Source organism: Anser brachyrhynchus (assembly GCF_964034855.1).
Source record: "Anser brachyrhynchus genome assembly, chromosome: 10".
Taxonomy (NCBI): Eukaryota; Metazoa; Chordata; class Aves; order Anseriformes; family Anatidae; genus Anser; species Anser brachyrhynchus.
Genome location: NC_137705.1, coordinates 21,224,131 through 21,243,336, shown reverse-complemented (window position 1 = coordinate 21,243,336; position 19,206 = coordinate 21,224,131). Strand labels below are relative to the sequence as shown.

The 19,206-nt window shown below is 37.0% G+C and overlaps 1 protein-coding gene across 3 annotated transcripts in view; it reads left to right on the top strand.

Moving 5' to 3' along the window:
* Window positions 1-19,206, top strand: part of FAM120A (family with sequence similarity 120 member A) — a 54,003-nt gene that overhangs the window by 11,478 nt on the left and 23,319 nt on the right. For 2 of the 3 annotated variants that reach the window (XM_080606496.1, XM_080606498.1), the window contains exons 4-10: window positions 8,212-8,340; window positions 8,819-8,915; window positions 10,005-10,105; window positions 10,397-10,680; window positions 12,071-12,158; window positions 15,442-15,666; window positions 18,929-19,103. In XM_080606496.1, the coding sequence (XP_080462622.1) occupies window positions 8,212-8,340; window positions 8,819-8,915; window positions 10,005-10,105; window positions 10,397-10,680; window positions 12,071-12,158; window positions 15,442-15,666; window positions 18,929-19,103 (1,099 nt within the window). The remainder of the gene's footprint in view (window positions 1-8,211; window positions 8,341-8,818; window positions 8,916-10,004; window positions 10,106-10,396; window positions 10,681-12,070; window positions 12,159-15,441; window positions 15,667-18,928; window positions 19,104-19,206) is intronic. The other variant, XM_080606497.1, reaches the window with a different exon arrangement.

Genomic DNA, 19,206 nt, shown 5'->3' with positions numbered 1-19,206 from the left:
ACACTGGAGATTGGAATAATAGTGACCTTTCTTTCTCTCTGCCACAGTAGACATATCCTTTTCCTTTTTTCCTAAGGTGTTCCATATAGCTAATCAATTTGTGTTTTGTAAATTCTGTAAAAGTGTTCTGTTTTAGTATCTACAACAAAAATACTTTTTTTCCTGCTACTCCTAAAGTTTCTTAAGCATTGGGGAAAAAAAGGAATTTAACTTAACTTGCTAAAGGTAGAATTTTAAGATTTTCAGCAGTGTTTTTAAGGCTTTCACGTGCATTGCCTAGCAAGCAGGTATGAGAATTTGATGTTACTCATCCCCTATTTTGCTACCACTCCTGTTTTAGGAAGGTAAGTGTCAGCATGTTGTAATCACAAAACAATATAAACATGCGTGTTTGCTGCTGCCTTGTAGTACTTGAGATGAAAAAATGAAAGATTAAAGGAATGTGCCTGTATTTTTAGTTTTGACTAGGAAGGTTAAAATGTGTGACTTCTCTCAAAGTGGTTGATAAAACTTTCTGATGTGCAGAATACTTTTCTGTGTTTTAGACTGAGTAGATTTGTCTTACAGCAAATTCAGAATACAGGTGTAGAGATCTTTTGAAACGTCTTCTAAATATATACTGAATTACATGACAAGAGTGAAAATCAAACATTTGTCATCTTTGCTTCTGCATTTACTTTTTCAGTGAAAGCACCAGTTGGGCTTTTTACCTGGCATCCTAAGGAAATTAAACTTATTTTCTTAGAGATCATTGGGCTGACTTGGGCAGTCCTCCCTTTATTTAATCTGTTGACCAATATTAATCAGATTTGAAAGTAGTTCCCATTTGGCTGTTACAGGCTCTGTGAAAGCTGATACACTATTATTGGTGAAAAAGACCCAAATTAGTGCCCTTACTGAGGGAAAAGGCTAGCACAACACGCAATTTATTTCATTTCACAGCAGCAGGCTGGCCAATTGTTAAGTACATAGCCCCAAACTAACCGCAGCATTTCTGTCTCCTGGCTGATAATGATGTCAAAAGGGAGAGAAAGAAGCTGGGCTGCAGCAGAAAGGACACAAGTCTACAGGAAACCAATCTTCATTAATTGCCAGTGAGAGAACAACTTCATTTTTTAGCTTCAATTTCAGCTGTGCTCATGGTTTGAAATCATAACTTGTTTCAGTAGCTCATTAGCTCAGTTTTAGTTGTTTTGACATGTCAATGATTTCATTTCAAGTTGCTCTGTAGACACTGTTAGTTGTAGATGTACAGAAAGCAATACTCCTTGTAAACTTTATGAATACTTAGAGAACTTGAGACAAGTTTGTTAGCTGTAAGTTAGAGGGCAAAAAGTAGTTTCAGTGCAGTTTTTTTAAAAAAATAATAAAATATCACAAGCTACTGTAAAAGTTGGAAGCGGGGCAAGGGGAGTTGTGGGCTACACTTAAAATGCTGCTTTGTTGCATCTATTTAGATTTACTGCTGATTGTTTTCAGTGCCTAGGAACACAGAACTCATTCTACACCTCATTCGATTCATTTAGGATATAGAAAACTATTCTTATTGCATAAAGACTTTAATCTTTTATATCTAAGGCAGTAGATAGCTAACAGATTTGGTTCCCAGTGGCTTGGTTCATAGCTTCTCAGTGAAATCTGTTACAGATAATATACAACTTATTTTCTGCATTTTTTCTCACTCTTTTATTATGATGTAGCAAAATGGTTACTCTTCCTATAAGAGAAGCTTTGCTGGTTCACCAATTAAGAAATGTGACTTAGAATAAGAAATTACCGGTCTTCACTGGTAGAAAACTGGCATGTCTGCTCAAGTATCAAGTTGTTGAGGTGAAGAAAAAGCAGAACTGAGTAAACTGTCACTCTTTTAAAGAGGGACCTGAGAATGGACCATTCATCTAGGAACAGCTGAGTAGAAACTGAAAGGAAGGGAAATGGAAATCTGAAGAAAGAGTCCATCTTTTACATCTAGAAGGAAACAAACCAAACTGTCCTGACAGCATCCTTACGTGCTGGGTAAAAAGCGGTGCCTGCAGAAGGCACCAGCACCAATCATCAGCTCAGCAAAACTGTGAAATTCTGTGGACAAATTTAAATGAAATGACCACCAAGATCAGAATTCAAAGCAGGAGGTGAGATGTTAAAATTCCCGAGAGAATTTGGCGGCTAGTCCTAATTTGGGAGGTAGCATTATACTGTGTTATATTTGTGCGCTTCAGGATTTATTTTTAAGAGGTCTACAGAAACAACTCGGTTCCCATTCTGGAAAGCCTGCTACAGGAAGGGGCTTCAAGATCAGTGCATTTTTTTTGCATCAGAACTGAATTAGGAGGGGACTTTCTTGTCTGTAGGATGAGTTGGTGTTGATTTGGGAGGACATAGCATCAAAGAAATGCAAACGCTTCATACACAAGGGAAAGGTAACCTTAGAAACAAGTCTTAACACAACCTCCGTTTTTTGGAAAGAGAAAAATATGCAGGAAAACTCTGAGATTGATGCCTTCATTTGTGATGGATTATCTTCCTGTTAGGGTGGATTTGAAAGGATGAATTTGCTGAACTCTTTGTCAAGGTCTCGATATGCCCACCATTACAATATATCACATCTATTTTTACCTGGCAAAATTAGCTATCTAATCTCCTTGGCTGCTTCACCTTGGTAGAGGGACAGAAAGAGATGCTTCCAGAAGGCAATTCAAAATTTGCAGGTTGGGCTGCTTCTGTGAATTGCTCTAGGAAGTTCTTGTCTTTCTCCATTGACCTGAGAGGGAGTCTGCTGGAGGGAGACTAATTTTAGACAATGTGCTGCTGCTCAGATGGTACTCTTAAAATGTGCTTCAGGTAAGTGTTCTCCTGCTGGATGCTAAGGGCCATCATAGGGTGATTCAGGTTGGAAAGGATTTCAGGAGGTCATCTAGCCCAGCCTCCTGCTCAAAACACGGTCAACCTGAGGTCAGAACACATTGCTCAGGGCTTTACCTAAACTAGTCTGGGAAACCTCTGAGGCTGGCTGGTGATTGCACAACCTGTCTGGGCAGCCTTCTCCATGGCTTGACAGTCCTTGAGGTAAAAATGTTTTTCCTTGCACACAGGCTGAACCCATCTTATTTTAGTCTATGCCTTTTGTCTCTCCTTCCACGATGCGCAGCAGTGAGGAGCCTGGCTCTGTGCTTTGGATAACCTTCTCATAGGCATCGAAAGACTGCTGTTAGGTGATCTCAGAGCCTTGTCATTGCCAGGCTGAGCAAGCTCTGTTCCTTCAGCCCCTTCTCAAAGAGCTGCTGTTCCAACTCCTTGACAGTCCTGATGGCCTCCAGCTGAACTTGCTCAACTTTATTGACATCTGTCTTGTATTGTTTGGGCTTTGGGAGCCCAAAGCTGGATGCAGTGTTCTGGGGGTGATTTAATGAGCAGAAGTCATCACATCCCTCAGTCTGCTGGCTGTGCTCCTGCGGCCCTGGGCACAGCTGGCCTTCTCAGCTGTCAGGGCACCCTGCTGGATCCCGCTCAGCTTGCCGTCTACCGAGAGCCCCAGTCTTCCTTGGCACATCTCCAGCCTGTATAGCAGCCAGGTGCAAGGCTTGCTTTTGTACTTGTTGGATTTCTTAAGGTTCCTGCTGGCTCATTCCTCCAGGTTGTCTAGGTCTTTCTGGATGGCAGCCCAGCCCTCAAGTTCATGGCAGTGTGCAGGGTTGTCAGGCGGATTGTCTCGTGTGCGGTCTGCCTGTATCATCTCTTCAGCTTGTCTTTGTGCTCTCCCCTATTCTTTTTGGCATCTTCTGGTTCCTCGATTTAGGTTTGACTTTTCTCCCAGTCCTATGCATATAAATTGTTCACAAATTATCTCCACGCTGTGTGTATTGTTCTCCTTTGCCACCCTGACATAGGAAAGTAGAAAGAGAGAAATTTTCCAACCAGTATGAAGGGAGGAGGGGGGAGAGAGAATTTCTAATTGAATAACCCGATCTTAAGGGAAAAGCTGAGCTTCTCATTTGAGAGGATTTTAAGGCATCCAATGAACTTCTTGCCTCTTTGGAAAGGTTGATCAGATGCACTACAAGCCTGTAAGATTAAATGTATTTAACCTTCAAAGGCTGAGACAAGATGCAAACTGTTTGGGTGGGAGCTCTACCAGAAATTACTAGACAAAAATAACAAAACCCAGATAACTTGTAATGTTCCTCATATCTTCAGCCTTTTCTCTTACCAATGAAAAAAACGTTCCCTATGTGTCACCTCCCTATAATTGAACATTCAAAGTTTCTTTTTTAATGTTTTGAAAATAAAACGAAATTGATTATCTGTTTCTAGCAGGCACAACAGTAAATGCTGGTACTTGTGCTGATTAGCTTTTAAAGGCTTCACTTCCTGGAGGTGGTGGGTAACTGTAGTTGTCCCAGAATGGGGGATTTTTTTCCAAGTGTAGCTTAGGTTCTTCCTACAGTATCCTGCTAATCTGGTGGAGTTGCACATGTGAGCCTATTCTCTTTTTGAAAAAGCATTTTTGCCAGTTTATTTCATCAAAACCAAGGCTTTTTTTTTAATCTCTTAGCTTCAAGGCTTGTAATGTTGCTCTCTGCCTCTCGTTTTGACAAATACCTTTGTAAAATTAATTTCCTTTCCCCACTTAATCTTGCCAAAGTGCGTTAATAGGTCACTTGTGATTCTTGTCAGTGTTCCTTCATGAAATTAGTCCTTTTACAAGTAGGAAAATGCAGTTGTCAGATGTCACGTGTTTTGTAACCTGATTCCCTCAAAGAGTGTGATCTACCTCCATGTCTGACTTTTCAAAATTTGTTTTTCATATTGTCTGAAACTCTTCTGAAGAGGTTAAGGTAAAACTGGCTTCTAGGAAGGAAACTCTTAGAACAAAAAATTAACAAAATATGATTCTAATTTTGTTCTGAAATGCTTTGAGTGCAGCTAACAGCACATTTGAATCATTAACAGGTTTTCTGTAAATTTTACTGTTAAGTCTTAATATTTTTCCCTTATCTAACACTGAAGATTTCCTATGTATTTTAATGTGCACAGCATTAGAAACATTTATGATTCAGTGCAAAATGTACAATTTTAGACTTCTAGAACATTCCGAAATGAATATAATTTTTTTCCTCTTCAGTAGCAGGAAAGATGATCTTATTTCTCTGCTTTTTTGTTTTTGGCTTCTGTGTAGGTCATGACATTTTTATTTTTGAGGGTGTTCTCACATATGGACTAGATGTCTTCTGAAACAGAATAAAAGAGAATAAAATCCAGATGTCTGAAATGTCTCTAAATCTGCAGTACGTACTTTAAGATGGTCTCACTTCAGAAGTTAGGAATATGCGCCAGTGAGGTCTTCAGGCTGTTGGTTTAAAAGGAGCTAAACTGGGGGCGATATGCATAGTAAGCCCTTAACATGTCTCGCTTGAGCTTTGTGCTTCCAGGGTCTGAGCTGAATATTAGTGCTAGTGTGTCATGATATCATCTCTTGATGGTAACTGCTTAACGTTTATTAAATATTACTATCTTGGAAATTACATAAGCCTGATGATATGCTGCTCGTGCTTTTCATCCACTGAATTTTCAAGCAGACATTGCAGAAACACTTAGGCAGTAATGCAGGGTTTCTCCAAGGTGCTCTGCAGAGAGCACATCGAACATGACACAGCCATGTTATGATTCAGCTGCTTTAGAGATGTGTAATAATTACACATACAAATAAAATGGTAGGTGTTCATAAAACGACTTAGATTACCAGTGAGAAGAAAAGTTATGTCTTCTGCTAGTAGATTGGAGCAAAATTCACTCATCAATATTTGTGAGTGTAAGCTTACATATGAATGTGATCTATATTTAGGATTGTTCTGTACATTTGGATTGCACGCTACAGAAAATTTAAATTTACTGTATGAAATAAAAAATAATAGTTGTGCCACTTACTACACCAAACCAAACTGTTCTTTATTCAGTCTCATAAAATGTGAAGCTCATTTCTGGTAGAGAATGACCAGATACAGAATGAATATCCTGACACTTCTGAAAAGTAGACATGGGGATAAGGAAATTAATAAAAATGGGAATCTGGGCAAAATTTCCATGGTCTAAATATTAAGAAGGCAGTCTAAGAAATTGCATAATAAATGGATCAAATACAGGCAGAGAAGACAAAGTAATGTGGTGGACTGCATATAAAAAAAAAAGGGCTTGTTGTGCGGACTCTAAATTGCAAATATAAATCTAATTAAGTATTAATAAGAATTTTGCATAAACGTTTCTGACGAGGCTGGATTGCAGTATTTTTTAGTACAGTATGGTACCTCTGTGTGGAATACAAACAAGGATTTTTCACCTTTTCTCATATCTAAAGTATAGAACTCTTGAACAGTAATTACAACTTCTCAAATCTTGTATCACTGAATTTAGCAAATAGGCAGGTGAAAGTTAAAAATCTGGCTGCCTGTATAGCTACTAACGGAGTACTCCAGAATTGTACCAAGGATCCAGACAGAATTTTTATAAAGTTCCTTAGCCAGTCTCAGAAATGTAGGCCGTGTAGTTGGAGGCCTCTTTTCTGCCCCTGTGCGCATGCGCTCTGTGCAGCATGGAGGGAAGGTAACCACCTGCCTGTGGGGGAGTACTTCTGGAGACCAAGCTAGCAGCACAGCTACACAGCTTTTGATTTTGCAGTGGTCTATGATGCTTGCTTGACCTGCACTTCCTTTAGTACAGACAGGATCGTGTAGTGCGTGTAAGAGAGGTAATTCCCATCACAATATGCTGAATAATCCTTGGTTCATTTTCAGGGCTGTAGGTATAGGAGGAGCCTGTCGACAGAGTTGAGATGGAAGGCCACGGTTTCCAGAACTATCTGGTTCCCTTCTTTTCCCCATATGAAAATGGGAAGAGTTTAGGCCAAAGAACTGAGTGAAAAACTTCCCAGTACAGCAGCAGAGCCTGGTACAGCAGAGCACTTGTCAGCTGCTGAACTGTGGGAGCTGCATCTGTAGGGACTTTGGAAGTCATCCCACAAAGTTCTTCCAGCTCTTTCTTCTTTCTACAGAGGTCTTTTACTACAAAGTCCAAAGTGATTTGTATCTTGTCAAGCCTGTGGCCTCAGTTGGGGACCATTAAATCAATGGGAATTCATTATTTTCCTGAAATCTTGAGTAGACTGTACTTTGGACTCTGTAGAGAAAAATCTATGGTCTGGATGGACTCGGGTCATAAACTTGAGGGGAATTTTTAGCATGCCTTTAAAGCGCATGTTTCTCATACATTCAGAATAGTCAGTTAGTATGTGAGGTCAGACACATCTGACATCAGAGGGTGGAACATCAATTATTTTAATGCCAGAGTGTTGAAACTACTTTATCAATGAAATTATCTTCTGAAGATCATCCTGTGTGTCTGTAAAAAGAGTAACCGTGTTGATATTAAAATGCTTGGAAGAGAAAGTAAATATGCTCACATAGTAATGAGAGAAATCTATACCTCTTTTTGGATAATAAAAAGAAATAAACAATATTTTCTTGCCTAAAATGCTACATATAATGTGAAGGTGTGTGAATATAGCATACTATAATGAAATATGCAGAGTTTGAAAACACTAGTTATTTAACTATGTATTATCTTCAAATAATAATTTGCAGACCAAGACCTGTAGAATCTTGAGAGTAAGTTTCTTTGAGATATTCCTTTTCTCTGTTTTTCAAATCTTCCCCTCTGTTTCTGTTTCCTGTGCACAGAGATCTTTCAGCAATTCTGACACCACTTTACATTCAGAATAAACTGTGTCAATATATTAAAAAATGATAAAATAAAATCTGGCATATATACCAAATGGACGTATCCTCTAGAAAATCCTTTATCTAATGTGGAAACGTCTAACTGGAAAGCAGCAAAATAATTAGCGTCATTGACCTTGTTTGTTGTTGGACCAGGTACTTCACTTAGTCAACAAATATTTACACAGAGGTGAGGTTTCACATACATACATACATACATGCATACATATATGTACTGTAAATGAAAAATACAAGTCATTGTTTAAAGTGAAGTTCTGAAAACAAGGTGGAAAGCCCAAAAATATTTAGATCCTTAAATCTGTCAACATAGAATGTGTTGAATATATTTTCAATTAACAGTTGTGTTAATTCTTTGCAGTGTAACTGAAGTATCTTGGACTACCCTGTTATCTCATAGTAACATATGTGCGTGTTTTCACAGGTACGTGCTCACCAGTTAGTTTTACCACCTTGTGACGTAGTAATCAAAGCTGTAGCTGACTACGTCCGTAACATTCAGGACACCACTGATTTGGATGCCATAGCAAAAGATGTTTTTCAGCATTCACAGGTAAAGTATGAAAAAAAAATATTTTTTGAACAGTTGTGCACTTGTGCTCTAGACTTGTGTTGAAGAGTTGCATTCAATAAAAGTAGTGTTTTGTATCAGTTGACATAGGAATCTGTCAGTAAATGCAGTGTTGTAGGTACCCTAATGTAATTTTCCACTCTTTTAGAAAGCAGAAATGCTGCACTTACTCCCAGTGCTTTAAAGTTATAATTTGTGATAACCACAGGGGTTTTGTAGTCTAGCTTCGTGTGCTATCATTGAGAATCAGTGGTACGTGAGGATAGTAATTCTCAAGCTTTATCCTTGCAGGGGTTGACATAATATTTCTTGTGAGGGTGTGGTGCTATAGTCCTCATGGCTCCATAGGCGTTAATACTGTATGTGATATAAGTTAACCACTCCGCAGTACTGTGCTGACCTATAGATGACATGCCTGGATTTGATCCTGATGGATATTTCTTTTATTTATTTATTTTAGTCTAGAACAGATGACAAAGTTACTCGATTTAAGAGAGCAGTTGCTTATTATTCAGCAACTAATAAACCTATGCCATTTCATCCACCACATTACCTAGGTAAGTAATTAAAAAATAAAAGACTCTTCAGTTTAAACAAAACCTGGCATAACTCTAAATTATTATTTTAATAACCATAAATTATTATTAACGGGGTCTTTTAAAACATATTTATTCTCTGGCAATATTCGTTAACACTTGAATACCACGCTTCCAAAAAAGAGTTTTCACAGAGTTCACAGAGTCTTCACAGTGGCTGTGTTCTTTCCCCAAAAGGAGAATAGCAATCTGGACTGATTTTCCTCTTAGCTATTGCTGAATCAGTTCTAAGCATTAGGTCACTTGAGAGTATAGTGCTGGAAACGAGTGAAAACTGGTGTCCAGTTCCAGTCATGAAGACAGTTTATTTTCCACAAAACATTCTTACTTCTTGCTTGATTTACCTGATGTATATTAGAAATCTTTTCATGGTCTTTGATTTTTCTGATGTTATAACGTACATGCTTAAATTGCAGCCACTAATTTTTCCGGTGTTGCAGATTACTCACAAGATGTACAAACTAATCATATGATCATAGCACTTAACACATATCCCTCATTCTTAACACTAAAACATAACTTGAGCTGAAATTTTCCAATGACTTTCAGTTACCATACTGCTACGCTAATATATTTTTTCTTCTTTTTATTTAATTGGTTTTTGTTTGTTTTTCATTCCAAGAGCTACAACGAAAAGAGCATTAAGTCTACTCTAAGTCAGATACTCAAATGATAGAAAGTGCTAGCATTGTGTGTCTCTGTGACATTGGTTTTGTCAGCTTGCTTATCACCTCTCTTGGGCTTTTTTCTTTTAAGTTTCCTTTGATTCCCAGGTAAAATAGAAGTGTACAGCAATGAGAGAAAAACAATTGACAAAAGGTGAGGCAAGTAAAATAGACTTCACAAGCTATTTTTATTAAAAGGCAAAAACGAATAAAACTGACTTAAGGCATGCTGGAAAACAGTAATGCTAACAGAACAAGACAAGATAAACCATAGAAGCAAAAGGATACAAAAAGTAAAATTTGTGTCAAATAAATAGTGAGCATTTTCCTAAGTGGTTTTCTTTTCCCCCCTGTTTATTTCCCCTCCTCCCCATTTGCAATGCAGCAGCCAGACCAAATCAGTTTGGAATGCCTGGGATAGTGCCACCATATGTTCCTTCTCAGATACTTAACATTCCACAGACCTCACTACAAGCAAAACCTGTGGTAAGTGTAACCCTCTGTCCTTCTCCTTGGGAAAAACCTACTGTGCTCCTTGAATTAAAATCTGGCTGGGAAAGGTATATGTAACTTTTAGCATGGGCGTTCACTGACTGCGTTTTAACCCTGGAGCTATAAAGATGCTGTAGACTCTGGTAGAACAATTTTTGTGGATATCCATGACAGCTGAGATTTAATGTGTACAGTTGGAATGTGCAGCTTGGTTAAATAATATATTCAGTTTTAAAAGAAAAGTCTTTTTGTTACCTTCATTTAAGAAAGATTGCTTGATTTTAGGCCCAGCAGATGTCCAATCAGGGTGGTGCCCAAGGTCAGGGTCCATACCCATACAGTCTCTCTGAGCCAGCCATCACCTTGGAAACAGGTGGAAAAAGTCTTTCTGAGCAGAACAACTACAGTAACATTCCTCATGAAGGAAAACATACACCATTGTATGAACGATCTTCTCCAATAAATCCAGCTCAGAGTGGGAGCCCTAATCATGTGGATTCAACCTATTTTCCTGCCTCTTCTACATCATCCTCCTCTGACAACGATGAAGGCAATGGAGGTGCAGTGAAGTAAGTTTTTCATGAGGATGCTTTCTTACTCTGCTTCTCCTAAAATAAATTTATTTTCATAATCATTCAGTATCCTGAAAGTAAAGAAATCTGCTTATTAGTGATATGATAGACCTTCACAAAATAGTCTTGGGTCACTATGACTGCAAATATATTCATGGTTCACTCTAGTCACCTTGTTCCTTAATGAGCAGAAATCCAAAACCAAATAATATTGGATATTTTTCCACTTCTGCCCTTATGCTTTATTGAAAGAAGGAAAGAGTGAGGTTTTGGTAAATGTCACAAAACCTTCCCGTTCTTTTCTTTGTATAAAGGAAATATTCCTACCTCACAGTACAACTCAGTAAAACTTCAGTAACTAAAAACTATGAAACTTTGCTGAATTTGTAGCGTTTGCACTTCTAAAATTTTGGGATAATGTGGTTTATCAGAGAAACTTGATGTGAATGTCAGAAACTCAAAATTTAAAGCAATGACCTAAGAGCCCTCGTTGACAGGCTATGTATAGAACAAAGGCGCAGTGAAATTGTTCTTGCTCTCTTCTACTAATGTGCCTTGTTTACTGCAGAAGTATTTCTGACTTCCAGTAGATCATATGTCTGTCCTTGGCAATAAAGTTGTGCAGACTTCCTTGTAATTACTGCTTACTGACCTACAAAAAGGAAATTTGAACGGTGGCGGTTTGTGTTTACCTTCGTCTTGTTAGGTGTAGTGGATTACAATGTGAGAACTAAAACCTGTGTCTTTAGAAGGCCTGTGATTGCCTCTAAAAGTTTGAATTTGTGTATAATAGTATAAATAAAGGTTGGACTAGATGAGCTTAGAGATCTTTTCTAACCCAAAGTATTCTGTGATTCTACGAAATATGCTTCTACATCATATTAAACTCTGAATGTATCTACAGTTATGCATGGTAGCTTGGACTTTGTTCTGATGCAGTCTGTTGACTTCAAATAATATGTCATGTAAAGTATTCTTCATTTTTTTCATAAGACTGTCTACTGCATTGTATGCAGTAAGTTTTGAATTAATTTAGAAATGTAAGTTTAGATAGTATTGCTGTTTGTAGAAGTAGTCTTCATCTGACTGAGAGAAATTACTTGGCATAGTGACAAATATTTAAAGCTCAGTCGAGAATTTTTTTTGCATGAACGTTATTTAGTCATTGTAAAGGATTCCTTATAGCTTTTAAATATGATCTAAATATTGACATAGTATAAATGAATAAACACGGTTATCTAAGTCTTCAAGAATCCTACAAATTAACATTTCTAATACATAGCATCCCTTAAAGTCCTCTCTGGCCAATAGATCCGTTAACAGTCGCCAAGGATTTATCACATCATACCTTAAGCAGAACTTTATGTTTTTCTTTGTTGTCCTTCAGCCATGTCAGTGGGAACAAAATAGGCTGGGAAAAAACAGGAACCCAGTCAGAAAGTCAAACACGTGGAGACCTGGGAGACCAAACAAAGGTAATTTGTTAAGTTCCAAACATTAATTGCAGTGTATAATTTTGTGCTAAATCTTTGTATCAAACTTGTGAGTAGAATTTTCAAAATTGATCTGTGGGATTTAACATAAATTTTTACACTTTTTTGTGAATTTCAAAGCAGTGGCTTTAAAATATAGTAAGAAGATTTCCAATGAATATTGTAGCATATGCATAAAAATAAAAATTAAATAGGCTGTTTTAGAAAATGCTAGATAAAAAAGAGAAACAAAGTTATGAACATGTTTACCCCTTAGCTAACAGTCTCATCCATGTATGTTGCTACCCACATCTACAGTAGTGCATTATTTTGATTTTTACTAAGGATTCTGCATGGGACACAGTCCATGGGTACAGGATCCATGTCATGTAAGCTACAGTATAGTGAGAACAGCTCTAATGCAACATTTCAGCATTAGTCATGGACCGTTATAGGTGTATTAAAGCTCAGCTGAGGAGTAAAAGTCCTTCACAACCACTTGGTATGGTTTTCACATAATACATATTCAGGTAACTCCATGGGAACAGCTACAATGTATTGCTACTTTACTAAGTAAGGATGGAATAATTAAGCCCTTGTTAAAGACTTAACGTTATCCTATTAAATTACTTGAAGATATAAAACCATTGCCAAATTAAGAGCATGATGGTCCGTTTTCCGAGTGTGAACCATGTTTAGTGTTTGAATCATTTGCATGTGATACCTCAGCATTTTTGTGATGGAGCTAGCTATTAGTCTTTTGTCAAAAAAAAAAAAAAAAAGTTACTTATGCTGCAGAAAAACAGAAGAACATTTTCCCTGTACCTTTGGCATAGAAATTCCAGTAAACTTTGGCTTTGTGCTTAAAATATCAAGCTGGTGATTTCATCCATCACTGGTTATTATTTTTGCAGACTACGCCCTGCATGATAACTGTATCTGCCTGTGGATTAGTCACCGTATGCAAATGCTAATGTGACCTATTGCATTCCTTTCTTGTCTGTGCTACTGGCCATGCGTGAAGCCTTGTGTGTGCTGCACAGCCCCGTGCCCTCCCAGGGGAATGGAGAGCAGGGGGCAGCCAATGGTGGTGGTGCTTCCCCTGCAGCTGGGTCGTGGGCGGGTGGGACATGCTGCAGTGCACCCCTGCCTGCCCGTCCTGGGACACGTGGAATTAGAGCTGTATAAGCAGTGATTAAACTTTCCAGGAGATGCTTGCCTGCAGTACAACTTGAGTGCATCCAACTTAATGTGTAAATGCTTTGAGTTCTACTTGTATACTTTTATTTTTGAATATCAAGCCACTTCTTTAGCCTTCCTTAGCAGAAGACAGTTGTATCTCTTGAGCACAACAGGGAGAAGTATGAGTACATTTTGTAGATTAACTTGCTTCCTGAAGAGGTATATATAAAATGATTAGAAAAAGAAATATTTCCTAAAGGTTTCAGCTTTGGAATGAGCTATGTGATTTTCTCAGGTAATTTGAAGTGCTGAAAAGTTAGCATAGATCAGACAGCACCAATCAGCACTTCTTACCCTTTTGACTTGCCTGTCAAAATTTCTGCATTGGAGTTGTGTAGTGTGGGGTTATATGTGACAAAGGTGTGTTCATCTCACTTGGGTGACTGCATAGTACTAAAAAAAAAATAAAATAATACTTTACTGCAGTAGTTCCTCGGTTTAGGTGTTTGAATACCACTGTGAAAGATTCAGGAAGAACCTGGGTAGTGCAAATGAAGAAAACATAGGTACTTTTCAGGTTTGTTTGTGTTTTTTTTTGTCTTCCTCCCTGTGTGCCCCTAGCAATGGGTAGTCTTGCAAACTTTCTTCATGTTCCAGTATTACTGACTTTTAATTGTTGGGGTAGTAGAAGACAGGGACAAAAATCTTTAAACTGGTAATGAAATGTAAGGATAGTGTAACAGGTTTAACAGAGCTCCAGTAGCTTGTGTTTGTGTTAGTGTTGTGTGTTACAAGCTTTAACCTTTTATTCTGTACATTGTCATTTTCATAAATGAAAAGTCTAGGTTACAATTCTAAAGTAGAATCTTTCAGTAATGTCCTCTTTTATTGTGTGCTTTAAATGTAAAAATCTTAAAACAGTGTCCCCCCTTTGATATTTTGTTAGAGCCTGTTTTTAATATGCACCTTCCAGTACAAGATTGTTGGAGGTTCTAAGCATTCCTTTTTTAAAAAAAAAAAAAGGCAGATTTGTATTTTTCATCAAAGCCTGGTGAACAAATTTAGCTTGTTATGAGTGTTTGTTTTGTGTTTTTCCTCCTGTTATTTCTTGTACTTTGTATGGGATTTCATGGCTTTGGCCATTTCTGTTTAGGGTTTGCTTTTGATGTTGTATGCAGCATGTGAAATTTTATGCACAAATTGTGAAAATACTCATGCATAAGGTATCATTAAGTGCACAAAAAGTAATTTCTAATATTACTGTAATAGTTTATAGGAATGAAACTAGTATAAACTTTTTTCCTGAAGCTAAAAACAGCTTTCAGTTTTGTAGGCAAGGATTTTTAGGAATGAACTCTTTTTTTTGGTAGTATCTGTGAAAGCTATAACACAAGTGCTTACAAAAGGCTTATTCACTGGTAGGTTTACAGTACGTTTTTATGCATCATGTTTTTGCTCTAAGCCTGTGAACTAAATTTCAAGAAGTGGAACTAAATGCCATTTTAATCTTGCAGTCAGTAAATGTTACCATTTTCTCTTACATTCTTCTTCTCAGAGTAATTTTATGTTTTAAAAAAATAACACTTAAGGCTTTTGAGTTCAGACACTATATTTTTAATGCATTTAAAATGCACTATGTAATCTTTCCTGCTTCATTTAGAAATACAGTGGAGGGTTTTGTTAATGAAAGTCTAGATAAATTACAGCCTTCGTGTCAGTTAAAACATGTAGTTGGGTAGAATTTTGGAAATCGTTATGAGGTCATCCACATTTCATTAAGAGGTCATCATTCACTCTTTTGTATTGTGCAATTAAAAATCAAATAAAATAATAATTACTTGTTACTGTTATAATAAGTTGAAGCTTTAACATAATACCTTTTCAGTAATTGTCTTCTGATAGCAAGCAAAGGCTGTAAGTTTACATTCTCCGAAAATCTTTTAGTCAATGTTGGGTAGTATATTCTACCTACTGACACATCATGACGTGAAGATTTACTATTTTCATTGTGAGTGAAGAAGGAAATTGCTGTTCCTCTTGGCTGATCTTCTGGTATGTTTCTGTACATTTTCAAAAGCACTTTATTTTGTATGTTCTGTTATAGGCAGAAGGTTCCTCTAGTGCTTCTTCAGGAAGTCAGGCAGCTGATGTCAAAGGGAATCAAACCAGTAATCCACAAATCCCATGCCTGTTGTCAATGCCCACCAGAAACCACATGGATATTACTACTCCTCCATTACCTCCAGTAGCACCTGAAGTATTAAGAGTGGCAGAACACAGGCACAAGAAGGGGTTAATGTATCCCTACATCTTTCATGTCCTAACCAAGGTATGACATTTTACAATTATGTGCTATAAAATAATCATTTTGTAAAGGTAATTGCACTTACGTTTCTGGATAAGAACATCATAATTTCATATCCTTTCTGATGTTTTGAGTTTTGGTCCATTTTTAGTGCTTCCAGCAGTTTATTTCCTTCTGCTTTCTAACCACTGATCTGGGCTGATATATTGCTCCGGTAAATATGAGTTGACTGTTATTAGAAGTGTTTACTTAAAAAATGGCTCATTTTTCTGAATATTTTATTTAAATATTTTATATATCCGTGTGTGTGGATATATATATAATTTGCCCATTTTCATCTAAAAACTCCAACGTGTACTGTGGTGTCTCTGCCAAGTCTTCTCTGTTTTCAGTGTTCAAAAAATACTTAGATTGTTTTCCCTCACAATTTGTCCCTCCCATCCCTGGTAGCTACCCCTGACAGAAACATAGGAGCTATAAGAAATCCCTCTTACAGAGTCATAAAATGCAATTATAGATGAACTTGATGATGATATGAATTTTTGGCCATTGATTTGCTTGTTTTATGTGCTAGCCTTAATGTCCCAGGGAAGCTACAAGCATTTTCACACAGCATAGGCCACTTTCTGCAGTATCTTTAGTTTAAAAAAAAAAATAAAAAATCTACCTCAATAGCCACGTAAGGACAGCTTGAAAAGCAATGGGTAAGCTACTTGTAGAAGTAAGCAGTGGTGTTCCTGCACTGTGCTCAATTTAATCAAGTTTCAAAAGACATGAGTTCACACTTTATTGTTCCTTCTAAGTGCAAACATATGCATCCCAGAGCTAGACAACTAATTCTTGTCCACTGAAGTCTTCAGAACACTTGGTGCTGTTTTTTGTTCATCAAGCCCATTCAGCATATATATTTGTACTGCATGTAGCAAAATGGTGTTGTCCACATTCCTGGTCGTTTGTATTAGTCTTAAAAATCCATTTCAGGATGGTAAGGACAATAGGCTGGGATTTGAAACGCATAAAAATAGACGTTTCTGCATCAGGGCTTGGAGTTCCTAAATCCCATGTGTTTATTTTGCACCATATTTGTATAGCTGCCATGTTCTTGTACTTACAACATTTACCAAAGAAAAGTGGAGAGGAAGCAAAAGGCCTATGAAGACCATTGATGCCAGTTCTATTTCTTAGTTTGCATAATCATATACTCTTAATACGCTTAAATACTACTTGATACTTAATTGGTACACAAAAATGTCCCAGATTTTGTTGCTGTTACACGTAGGGACAAATCTTTAAGATGTTCTTTATACCTAACTTAGCGTTGACTGAATTAACCTAGCTATATCGTAATGTAATCACTCCAAGGTGTCACCTACTGTATTCACTACTGGGACAGTTTAAACATTTTTATAATTAAAGTAGCAAAAGTGTGCTTGCATCTTGTCAGTGTTGAATATAAAGGCTTTGGGGTGCAATGCAGTGAAGGGATTAAATGCCGCTATTTTTTTCTGTTAGTCTTGCTACTGATTCATAAAATCTTCTGTTTTCCCCTAAATACAGGGGGAAAATGAAAGGGGAGTTAACTTATTCCTTTTCTAGGGATGAAACTTTTTGCCTGCTTCTGCAATGGTGGATTTATCTTGAGTTGTAAATGAACAATCTTCTACCTGGTTTCAGAAATCTCAGCTATGTCAGGTTTCCCTGATAAATTTCTACACTGCAGTTCCTTTAATAATTTAGAAATAGTATCCTCTACTGAAATTCCAGAGACTGATCTTAGATGAGAGGAGATGGAATTGGCAGTATTTAGTAAAGCGAGGCATTGTGCTCTGTGCCATCACTTATTGTCACTTTGTGGAGTATAAACCATAATGATCTTATTTCCAAAATAAAAAGGTCAAAACGTTAATTGTACATGTGTACAAGAAAAACTAATTTTTGTGTAATACTTTAGCCATATAATATCTAAAAATATCTAATATTGCTGACATTTTTAGGGTGTGAAGCCAACAAGTAACTTTTATGTAGTTATATACTTACAGCTGTATACAGCTTCCACCACTTCTGCCTTTTAATCTGGTTTGTGTTGATTGCAAAGGCTTTTGAGCATATAGGATGCTGTAGTGTTTCCCTGTATCTCATTCTTTACTGGAGAGTTTAACTGGAAATGTAATCAGTGTGGCTTCCTCAAATGTTTTTCTAACTCTGTGTTCTCCTTACATAGGACGATTTAGCTTAATTTGCTTAAAAATTCTGATACAGTAAAATAAAATTAAAAAAGAAAGAACTGATAGACAGGGTTCTTCTGCAGGTTGCTTTTACTTGATAAGGAGTTAAACTTCATGAATTATGTTATAGGTTTTCATTTTTCTACTACATAGAAAGGATAAGTTAGTGGCATTTTAAAATTTTAAGAAAAATTTTAAGAAAAAGACCTTTTAGAAAGCAGCAGGTATTTAATTTGTGAGATGCATCTCTGGAAATGGGTAAGGTTTATTCTTCAGGAAATTTTTGTTGAGGTCACTGTCAGAAAAAAATGAGAGAGCCTTAAACCTTAAAAGGTTTGGTGGTTCTCAGCACCTTTTTAAATAGGAATATGAGTAGCTTTCCCAGAAAATCTTACAATGATTGAATGCACAGAAACAAAAAATATAGAATGTTGCTGATATTTTGAGAGAGAATATTGGAAGGTTCTTTCATGCCTTTTTTTTTTATAAAGAAAGTATAAAATGCTAAAGCTTTATTTACTCACATTTGAAACAGTATTTGTATAATTCCCAGTTAGTTTTTTCGGCCAGGTCTTCTAATAATGTTATTTTTTCCAGTGAGTCCCCAGCACTGTTTCAAACCCTTGCATCATAAAGTCAGCCTGGTGATTTTAGACAGCATGAATATTTTTTAAAATAACTATCTGCAGTCTAGATTTAGTATTTATTATTCAAATGTGCTTTGAATGTGTTTTAATTCTATAAGCACATTACTATATTGTCATATATACTGTTTTTCTCCTAGAAATTATCTGTATGTAAAGATCAGTAATTAGACAGTCACAGATAATCCGCACACACACACACACACGGAGAGCTACTGGAGGAAAGCAAGCGGATTGTAGTAGGGTAATCCTCATCTGGTGCTACCTTCTCATATGTAAGATCCACATTACTGCTGAATCACATTTTTCTTGACTAGATGAGATTCATTTTAGGGCTGAATTGAGTTATTGAGCATACCTAAATACTTTCTGTTCACTTTAACACGTTGTGTTTTTCTGCTTTCTTTCACACAAAAGGGTGAAATCAAAATTGCTGTTTCTATAGAAGATGAAGCCAACAAAGACCTGCCTCCTGCTGCTCTGCTTTATAGGCCAGTTCGTCAGTATGTTTACGGAGTCCTGTTTAGTTTGGCAGAAAGCAGAAAGAAAACTGAAAGACTCGCTTTTAGAAAGAACAGACTTCCACCAGAATGTATGTACTGTCGAATCCAGTCTTTATTTCTCTTCCCTTTTGCCATGTCTTCATTTGTACTGTGATTTGAATGAGAATAATTACTAAGATTTCATCAATGTGA